Raw genomic sequence first — 11,014 nt, forward strand, 5'->3', positions numbered from 1 at the left:
ATATTCAAAAGTTCAAAAATTCAAATGAATTTAACAAATGTCGGTCTGTGTGTCTGTGTATCCAAAACTACCAAAAATTTTTTTAAATTCTCCAACTTTCTCAAAAACCTCATTTTCCAAATTCTCAAATTTTAAGATTTTCCAATTTTCTAAAAATCAAAAAATAGGTTTTTTTTTCGAAAAATCCGAAAATTCAAAAACTAACAATCTGGAATTTTTCGAAAAGTGTCTGTCTGTGTGTCTGTGTGTCCAAAACATTTTTCTCCGAAAAATCCAAAAAAAAGCTCAATCTGGAATCATTTATTTACAATTCAATTCATTTCAATTGCTCATCATCAGGGAACATTCTTTTGTAGTCGTGTTGTTTTTTTGATTTTAAATAATAATTAAAAATTTTTGATTCCAAAAATTTGAAAATTTTGATTACTGTAGCAAGGGGATATATAATTAGGGAGTGAGAGATAGTGAGAGGGGGAAAAGAAAAAAAGGGGGAAATGGGAAATGTGATTGGACCATTGAAATGGTAATGGGGAAAGAACTTTTAGCGCGTTTTTGGATTTTTCAAAATTTCAAAATTCACAAAAAAATTTTAAAAATTCCAAAAATTTCGTTTCTACTCGACGATGACGGCATGGGGGTCACCGGGAGGAGAGGGTGGGAGTAAATGGAAATAGTATAGTTTGTAGTTTGTAGTTTGTAGTGTAGTGTGAAAAAACAACAACAACAACTGACAGAACACAACGGTCAATCAACAATGTTTGGGGCGAAAAGGGGCGGGGGCTTGCAAACTCGTTCTATTGAAATTTTCGAATAAGTGTTCAATAGAGCGAGTTTGCCAGAATTGGTACCTAGGAGGTCAAGCCGAGAGTTGGGAGGTGGGAGAGGGGGGGGGTCTATGTACATTTTGGGGGATTTTTCAAAAAATCGTTGAAATGAGCACTAGGAAAAACCAGTGGGAAAAAAAGAGGAGAAAGGGGAATTTCAGAGAAAAAAAAGACCATGAAACGGTTAAAAAAAGGGGGACCCCAAAAGAAAAAAAAGTAATGCTTTGAATTTTGGCAAGTGCGCTCTACCGAACAAAGAGTTCGGTGGGGCGCGCTTGCCAACTTATTGTTCGCCTAGCAACATGTTTAAAGGGGAATTTTGGGGAAAAAAAACCATTTTTGGAATTTGTGGGCGGGGCGGGGCGAGGAGAAGAAAATAGTTGGGCGGCGGCTAACAATATGAACATGAGTATTGATTTGGCGGCTTTCAGATTTTCAGACAAATTTAATTTTTTTTCTTCTTTTTTGGGGAGAGGGATAGAGAGAGAAAGAGAGGTTCAGAGAAACAGAGAGATGCCGGAAACGAGACGATTGTTTTGAGGATCCATTGGTGTTGTTGGTGGCTTATTGTGGAAGTGGCTGGAAATACTAAATTTTAGGATTCTGATAACGTTTTGAGCAATTTAGAGGTTTCCGAATATTTGGGGATCCCAGATTCCAAGGTTCCGAAATCCTCAAATCTCAGGATCTGAAGATCAGAAGCACAGAATTCATAGATCCCAAGATCCCAAACTCCCTGAATCTAGGAACCCATGCTCCTTGAATTCTCAGATCCCTATATCCCTAGATCCCAAGATCCTAAGAACCCAAGAGTCCCAGGATCCAGTAACCTAGTTTTCAAGATTCCAAGATCCTAAGAGTCCAGAGATTTAGGAATCTAAAAATTTTAAGAATCCTAAGAATCCTAAGGATACCATGAACCTAAGAATCGAAGAGTCCCAGAATCGAAAAACCTAGAAACCCAGAAACCCAAGAATCCATGGATCTAGAAATCCAAGATCCGAGGACCAAGGCCCGAGGTTCTTGATCGCTAGATCCTAGGATCCCTAGATCCCTAGATCGCACGTCTCCAATTCTCCAAAACCGTCCACGAAACGCCACTCACTTTCTTATTTCTTCCATTATTCGGATTGTAGAACTGTGCTTGTCCACCCTGTCCGCCAGCCTGTCCTCCTTGTCCACCTTGTCCACCAGCGTTCTGTCCGCCGTACATGTGTGCTCCGTACATATCGTTTCCACCGTTCGCCTGTGGATTTCCACCGCCAACGTGCATACCGCCCATCTGGTTGGCCAACGAGTTGACGTCGTAGTGTTGTTGAGCATAAATGGCTGGTGGGTAGCCATAGTACGATTGATAGACTTGTGGATATTGCATACGTTGGATCATGTCTGGATTGTTGATCGAGTGCTGAAAAAGAGGAGCGTCTGAGTTAAATGGAGCTAATAGTGAAATGTTGCTAAATCACTCACAAATCAGAATGTTAGCCAAAATTAGTAAACTACAAAAATGTAGTGCTTAAAATTTTAGATATATTGTTAGTTGACGATTTCAAAGTAGTGTTGACGGTTAAGAAGATAGACATTGTCTTAGTAAGAGTTACGTGAGCGCACCTAAAGGGGGCGCACTAACTTTAAAGGCGCATATCTCAAAAACTAAGCTAGCTATTAAAAAGCTGTCAACTACAAAACTGTAGCCCTTGAAGTTTTACTTTTTTTTAAACAATTTATTTTTTAGTAGCTTTGATGGTTAGCGAGATATGCGCTTTTAAAACCGACGCGCCCAAGAGCCCATAGCCCTATTGTTGTGTGCGCTATCTTTAAACACTCACATCTCCAAAACTAGGTTAGCTATCAAAATACTTTAAACTATCAAAATGTAGCTCATAAAATATCACACATTTTGCTAGTTAGTTATTTCTGTTAGCGAGATTTAATCTGTTAAAAATGTGCGGGGATTTGGCCCACGGACGACAATAGAGCCTAGGAAGGTCTAAAATTCAAACGCCTGCATCTCTGTCAATTTGTACCGCCTAGCAATGAAAAACATATAAAAATGTAGCAAATTTTGCGCTCTATAAACATGCATTTAACAAATAATGGCTTTGTTACGTTTTAGGCGCTCAATTAAGCTTTAAACTAGGTCATTCTTTTAATTGCTGTTACTAGGGTGGTCTAAAATTCGAACGCTTGTATCTCCGGAAATTGATACCGCGTAGTTAAAAAAATATGCCAAATTGTAGGAAATTTTGCGTTTTACAAGTTCGTGTTTAACAAAAAATGCGTATCTAAAAAGGTTAAAAAGTTATACACGCTAAAAGTAAGCTTAAAGCTTAAACGTTGGCGCAACTTCAAATAGCTGTAACTTGGCTCTTATTGCAGTTATCACAGATTCTAAAAGTGGTCTAAATTGCCTTAAACCTCATTTTCAGCTTCCCCTAAACATGCACTAACCCAAATCACAAAGCTTTGTTGTGGTTGGCCGACGCCACCGCCATGGGCGGCGACGGCACTACGGGCGGTATGTGGACCAACCTTGCTCTTCCTGCCAGTATCGGCTTGTTTGATCAGCAGTGCCGGTCCTTCTTTAGACATGTTCTCAAAGCGTCCACCGTTGAGTGCCGAGATGATCACCTCGCACTTTTCCTTCGAATCCATTCGAGCGAATCCGACGCCGCGAGAATTGTTGTCCGGTGTGCGGAGGATGCGGGTCGAGATGACCATTCCATACTTGTTGAGCTCAGTCTCCAACATTTGTTCGGTGAAATCGATTGGAAGATTGGCAATGTACAAGTTGGTTGGATCCTGCTCTTGTTGTTGAAGCTTTGCCATCTGCGCCTGGACACCTTCAGTGTTCAATCCGTCGACAGCGGCGGCGGCGGCTTGTGGAGACTCAAAATCAACAAAACCGTATCCCTTGCAGTTGTTGGTAGCCTTATCCATAATCGCTTTAGTTGAGGCAATGTTTCCATACTTGGAGCACATCTCACGAAGCGTGTCATCGTTCGTGTTTGGTGCCAATCCACGAATGTAGAGGTTGGTCTGAAATAAGGAACACGGTCAGATTAACGGCACCGATGGATGGATAGGGAATTATATTCTTTTTTCAAAAATCTGAAAATCGGCCGTACAGAACTGGGAGTGGTGGCAAAATTGGACCGATTGTGATGCGGTTGATGGGCATGGTGATGGTGTTGTGGTGGTAGTGTTGAGGTGGGATGAGAGGAATGAGGAGGAGGAGGAAGAGGAGCACGTCGCGAACTCACCGAGCTCAGTGGCGCCGAGTCGTGGTGTTGTTGACCGTCGCGTGGTGCCGTGTAACGACCATAGCCGTTGTTGTTGCCAAACGGACCGTTGGCGCCTCTCATATGGTTTGGTGCACGCTGCAAAAGTTCCAGGAATTAGTTGGATTAGATTGGTTTGAGTATAGGATCCTTGGATCCTAGTCAGGCTGAATAAGGATCTACTCAATTTGATCTATTTATCTTGAATTTGATTCTATACATTCTGAGACTGAAATCAACCCTCAGATGATTTTGATCTACGTCCGGTAAACACTCGCTACCCAAGTCATCAACATTGAGCTCAATTATCTACATTTCTGTGGAAGATATCAAAAATGTGTCAACTGATAAATTGTTCATCATAATATCACCAAAATTTTATCAGTTAACCAATTTTTGATATCTTTTCCAGGAACCGATAATTGAGCTCAAAGTTGACGATATGAGTGGGCTTCTATTAGCTACCCAACCCGCCAACTTTAAGCTCCGTTATCTCGATTACTGTAAGAGATATCAAAACATTGTCAACTGATAAATTGTTTATCTTAATATCACCAACATTTTATCAATTGACAAAATTTTGATATCTCTCATAGGAATCGAGATCATTGAGATCAAAGTTGGTCATCGGATCAGACTGTTGACAGTAAGCCTTTAAGCAACCCTTAATGATCTATCTGAGCCTTACAACCTAACCTAAACCATTTCATCTACCAGCTACTCACCCCATAATACTGGCGTTGTTGATGTTGTTGCTGGTGTTGTGGTGGTCCACCTTGGGGTCCTCCTTGCTGCTGCTGGGGTAGCCCTTGTGGCACCTGTTGTTGTTGTTGTTGCTGTGGCGCGGCGACCGAAGACGTGTTCATTCTTGAAGAAGTGGAATTTTGATTCTGGTTAGAATTGCCAGCAGATTTAGGATGATGATGATTGTTGTACTGATGGTGTTGTTGTTGGTGTGGATGATGGTTGTTAGATTGAGAAGTGGAATTATTCGAGGAAGAGTATCGATGATGTTGTTGGTTTTGGTTTTGATGGTGATATTGATTATTTGGAGGATAGTTGAGTAGGCCACCACCGCCACCTTTCTCGCTTCTCTGGTAGTTGTTCTGTTGTGGGGCAGTTGTAGTCGGAGGCATTTTCAGGAGGAGTTTTCAAACTTTCCAAGAGAAGCCAACTTTTTAAAACTGCCGGCCTGCCTGCAAAACAGGGCACAAAGACAACGGTGAGAAGCAAGATCAGATATTGATCAAGATGGTGAGAGCTAACCATAAAAAAGAAGCAAAAAAAATTGCCAGGGTGGGAGTCGAACCCACGACCTCTTGCCTATAGGGCTAGCGCGCTACCGCCTGAGCCACCGAGGAGCAGGTGGCAGGTTAGCCTTGCATGGCTATGATAAAGGTTGCGCTCTCACCATCTAGAAAAAATATATAGAAAGAGAGAGAGAGAAGAGAAAGAGGCGTAGAAAGAATAGGAAAGTGTGGGGTCCAACTATGGAAATTTTGAGAAAGTTCTAGAACTACTAATCACCAACAACATCATGCAATATACAAAGAAAAATAGAGAGATAGAGAAAAGAGCAGAAAAGGAAGAAAGTTCTAGAAGCCTAGTCACCCAGGATCCCGAGACCAAGAGTTCAGGAGTCCAGAATCCCATGATCCAGAAGCCTAGAATCCCAGAAATATCGAGACCAGGACCCTAGATCCTTAAATCCTAGAATCTAAGGATCCCAAGATCGCAAGATCCAGAAGCCTAGGATGCTAAAATCCGAAAGCCGGAGGTCCATGAATCCAGAAACCCCAGAATCGATGAGCTTAGGATCCTAGAAGCTTTAGATCCTAGAACCTAGAAACCCAAGATCCCAAGATTTCCAGGAACCTCAGAATCTAAGAATCCCAAGATCCCTAGATCCCGAAATTCTAGAATCCAGGAACCCAGGAGTCGCGGATATGATTCCAAGATTCCAAGATTCCCAGAATCCCAATTTCCCTAGATCCAGATTCCCAGAATCCTAATCTTCTAGAAAATCCGAGAACAATGCCAAGTATGATAGATTGTGGTACGTCATCTGGAGATGGATTAGGGTACATATGGTCCTTCAGAAAAATCACCTAGGTGCTAAAATGACAGTGCTAATGACCCCCCTAAATCCATCTACAGACCAAACCAACATGCAGATAGAAGAAAATAATAGAAAAAAAAATCAGACTCACCTTCTTGATAAAGAGGTTAACGGGTTAGATGATACTGTAGGTAGTGTACTGTAGAGGGGAGTTAAGATGAGAGGGAGGTTAAGTGAGGACGACGGTAGATGGGTGTGTCGAAAGCAACGTGCTCTGCAAAATTCAAATTTAGATGACGTTGAAAAAAAGAACACCAACGAAGAAGATAGATAAGATCACGAAAATTTTCGAAAAGACGGAAAAATAAGAGAAAGAAGAAGAAGAAGAAGGCATTCAAAATGACCCAAACAAGGACGCGGATAAAAAATGTGCAGAAAAAGCGAAAGAGTGGGGATTCCGGAGAGACGCAGAGAACAAGGATGAGACCTTGACCGGTGGGGGCGCGGACGCCGTCAACTTTCGAATAGGGGCGGCGCTGTACTGTAGGAGGGTGTACTGTAGAGGGGGGCAAGTTTAAATTTTTGGCTCCAGAGGTGGGTAAGGTTTAGCCCAAAGTGGGTAAGCCTAACCCTAAGATGGGTGAGCTTAAGGTGAGTAAGCCTAAGCCTAAGGGGTGTACTGTAGGGGTAAATTCAATTTTTTTTAGTCAAATGATCCTTATATGGCAAGATAGGCGTAATTTCAAAGCCTGGAGGTAAACCTCAAGGGTACCCTAAGGATTCAATCTTTCGCGCCAAAAATCACAAAAAAAAATTGACCTACCCCTCAGGTACCTAACCTATAATATACACAATCTGAGTCACCTGTATAGTGCAATCTAGCCGCAGCAACAGCCAATACAACGCAACGCAAAAAAAACTTAACGCATCAAAGATCAACCCTTTGGCTGGGTAGGGTGGGGTGTCTTGGGTGAATGAGAGAGGACCCTTCCCGCGCGGGACGAGGCCTCCTCGCCAATAAGCTCCGCCCCCTTGCGCGCGCAACCAAAAAGTGCTGGCTGTGCGATCAAACTATATACAAAAAAAACAATCTAGTGTGGTCCGTTGGATGGTGGTAGTGGACAGAGAGGGGTAGGAGTGAGGGGTTAGAGGACATACTTCCCGCGGGAAGAGAGAGAGCGCGCACATAGGAGGACGGATGGGCGAAAAAAACGCTCACTCGAGGTGGACGGATAGGGAAATGGAGGGAATCGGGTCTCCATGTTACCCCCCCCCCCCCCAAAACTCCCCATCCCGTCAAGGACATACAGTAATAGGGGAAAGGAATTCAATCAACTTTTTGATGGGGGGAAGAAGGGAACATCCCCCTTAGGATCCCCCTTTAGGCTGGGGGTAGCTATCTTTAAATGCGCATATCTCAAAAACCAGGAAAACTCTTAAAAAATGCATACCATAAAACCTGTAATAGAAGTTCCCCCCTGACGTTCAACTTTGAGCCCATTTATCTTGGTTCCTGATAAAGATGTCAAAAATTTGTCAACTAATAAATTGTTGCTGCTATCATGATAAACAATTTATCAGTTGACAAATTTTTGATATCTTTATCAGGAACCGAGATAATTGAGCTTAAAGTTGAAAGTCAGGGGGCACTTCTATTACAGGTTTTACGGTAATTACAAAAATGTAAAGGGTTAAATTTTGCGTATTTTGTTAGTTGACAACTTTTTAGTAACGGTTTTGGTTTTTGAGTTATGCGCCTTTAAAGTTTGCGCACTGTAAGAGGGGTATGATAGGCTAGCTTAGATGTGCAGGTAGGGGTATTGTATCTAGACAAGGATAGGTAAGAGCTAGTTAGGTAGCTAGAGGGGTACCGTAAACTGCTAGGAAAGCTTAGATGTGCAGAAAGCTAGGGGTACTGTACCTAGTCTTCAATTGATAAGGCTACAGTACCCCCGGGCAGTAAGATATGCAGGTTACTCTATGGGGAACCTCCCTAAGCCGCAATTTAGTGATCAGGGAACACCTGTCCCGCCAGGTTTTCGCGCATTCTAGGCTTAAAAAAAACAATTAGGGGGTTAGTCTTTTTTCAAAAATTCAAATTTTGGCGCCAAAATCCCTCTTCAAAGCTCCGCCCCTCTCTTATCACTGATAAGTATTAGCCACGCCCCTAATTTCAAAAAAATTCAAAAAAAATTTTGGCGCCAAAAAAAACTTTTTTTCTATTTTTTTCTCACCACAAATCAATGAGCCAAAAAAAGAAGCATCACGAGTTTTTTCTTTGGCTTCTCTGACACTCTCTTTGTCTTACACACTCTCTCGCCAGGCAAGGGGAAAAAACGAAAACGTTTGGCACACTGCCAAGAGAAAAAAACCAACGAAGGGGCAAAAAGAACGTGTGCGCGCGCGCGGTGACCGAAGCGCGGCAAGATAGTACGGTAGCCAACAGAGACGGCGAGAGAAAGAGAAGTGTGTGGGCGGAGTTTGGCCGAATGCCAAGGCATATGGACACACACATTGCGAGCGCGCGCGGCCCTGTGCTCGTGATCACGAGTTGTTTGTTGCAATGGCCAGAAGGAGAAATAGTGTGTAAATGGGAGAGAGCGGAGGAGCGGTCGTCGATCTCCGAATGTCTGCGTCTCTTCGCTCGACGTCATCTTTTCGGGTGCGACGCGGTCGCGACGCGCGCACGCTGACCGTCAGCGGGATGGATGAGGCAAATTTCCCCCCTTCAGAAATTTGGGGCGGACAGCCAGAGCGGGATGGGATGGGAAAAAAAGAAAGTCTTGGCACAATGCCAAAAAGGGGCGGAGTCTCGCCACCTAGTGAGAAAAAAAGGGCGCCGCTGGCCGCGAGGTCATAAATCAGATGGAAACGGATGCGAAGAAGTTTGAAATTTCAAAAAAAAAAAGAAAATTTAAAGGGACAGACAAATTTTAAACAAATTAGAATTCAAAAATTCAGAAAAGGGCTCTTTTCCCCTTCTGCTCCGTTTTGTGCATCTTTTCCGCTTTCTCCAAAATAGGCCACGCCCCCTTTTTAAGGGGAGGGGCCTCTCTTTTTGGGGTGCCCTTTTTGGAGCACTTAAATTAACGAAAATGGGAATTTTTGAGGATTACTGTAGCCAAGTGTACAGTACTTGGGATTACTGTGCCGATCATACAGTCTCGATGTATACCACATCCCGTATTTCCTACGCCAACTTTGAGCTCAATTATCTCACTTCCCATGAGAGCTATCAAAATTTTGTCAACTGATAAAATGTTGTTGATATTATGATAAACAATTTATCAGTTGACAAAACTTTGATATCTTTTGTAGGAGCCGAGATAATTGAGCTCAACGTTGACAGGGGTTCTATTAGAGAGGGTAGAGAGGGGTACGGTGTGTGAGGAATTTTTAAAAGCTTGAAATTCCGAAATTTTGGCAGTTTCTGCCACAAAAACCTCATCTCATTGAAATTGGGAAGGATTAGTAGAAAACAATTGGTGTCCCACACATACTCAGAAAAAGGGTCCACCCGATGAAAAAAGAAAAATTAAAACGGATAGAGAGTATCCGAGCCCGGAGCCCGGGTCGCATTTCAAAGGGGACTACGACAGGTGGCACTATTCGGCGGATACGTGACTCATTGATTGATTGGAAGAAGAGCTCCTCTAGGGGCGGAAGAAAGATAGAGTGATGGATCTACTAGGGACGGGATAGAACAACACTCTTTGGGCCTTCTTCCTTTAAAGGGACATATCTCTAAAACCAAAAAAGCAATCTGAAAGTGGTTCACTACAAAAATGTAAAGCATAAAATTTTGCAATTTTTGTTAGTTGGTCATTTTTAAAGAGCTTTCTTACTTTTTGAGATATGCGCCTTTAAATATGGGGCACCCAAGTGCCCCTCCCTTTTGTTGCGAGCTGTGTGAAAATAGAAAAAGCTGTTTAAAGGTGGGGGGACATGAAAAAAATAATGTTCTCAAAATTCCGTTCAAAGATGCCCCTCGAGGAGTTGAACTTGTGAGGGCGATGATTGAGGGTGCGGCTCCGCTACCGACTGAGCCACGCGGGCAAAGATAAAGCGCACGCCCGTTTGCATACATAAAGGCGAGGACGACAGCTGTACGCAGAGTGACATTAATCGTTGTACACCTTGACGGTAGAATGCATACTCTAGCTACAAAAAAACTACGAAAAATCTCCTGTCCCCCCACCTTTAAGCGTTATTAACCAAAAAAATAGAGAAACTTTAATGTTACATATTTTGTTAAATGACTACTTTAAGGAAGCCAGTTTGGTTGTTGAGTTATGCGCCTTTAAAGTTCTCGCGCTCTAGGTAATTTTGGAGAGGATCGTAACTTGGTTCAAAATTGGAATTTCTAGATGATTCAAATAGAAAAATGTAGAACTTGACAAGATCTACAATGTAATCTAAAATTTGACTATATTCAAAAAACGAATTTTGAGACCAAAGCCATAAAATGGGTGTGCGCTCATACCGGGCATGTATCGATGGCCCACCGGTGTTTTACAGCCTGTGCTTCAAAGCTCGGCATTCAAATGTAGTCAAATTAAATCTTATTTTATAGATCATTTTAAATTCTACGTTTTACTTTTTAATTCAAACCGAAATTCCAATTTTGCGCTGAGTTATGGACCGAGCAGTAGTCGGACTACGCGATCAACGCCACCGGCAACCCCCGCGACAAACTTTACAGCTCTACAAAACTAGATAATAGTTATTGGAATGTTTTGAAATTTCTAGGTAATACAGAACAAAACTAGAGCTTCATTTTTGTAGTTGACAACTTTTTCCTATCTACAGTAATTTTTGAGATGTGCGCCTTTAAAGCTGGCGCGCATCTC

At 42.4% G+C, this 11,014-nt stretch overlaps 1 protein-coding gene across 2 annotated transcripts; it reads right to left on the reverse strand.

Annotated features, from left to right (window-relative positions):
• Positions 1-1,388: 1,388 nt before the first annotated feature.
• Positions 1,389-5,241, reverse strand: Cbr-sup-26 (the record flags this gene model as incomplete). Of its 2 annotated transcripts, none has more annotated exons than XM_045244548.1 (5): positions 1,389-1,403; positions 1,930-2,232; positions 3,276-3,863; positions 4,088-4,204; positions 4,957-5,241. In XM_045244548.1, 5 exons carry the CDS (start codon positions 5,239-5,241, stop codon positions 1,389-1,391), a joined length of 1,308 nt encoding a protein of 435 aa, XP_045100930.1. The 2 variants fall into 2 exon arrangements, with proteins under 2 accessions (XP_045100930.1, XP_045100931.1); XM_045244549.1 differs by having other exon boundaries at positions 1,389-1,412.
• Positions 5,242-11,014: the final 5,773 nt, after the last annotated feature.

Source organism: Caenorhabditis briggsae (genome assembly GCF_000004555.2).
Source record: "Caenorhabditis briggsae complete genome, chrIII, whole genome shotgun sequence".
NCBI classification, from domain to species: domain Eukaryota; kingdom Metazoa; phylum Nematoda; class Chromadorea; order Rhabditida; family Rhabditidae; genus Caenorhabditis; species Caenorhabditis briggsae.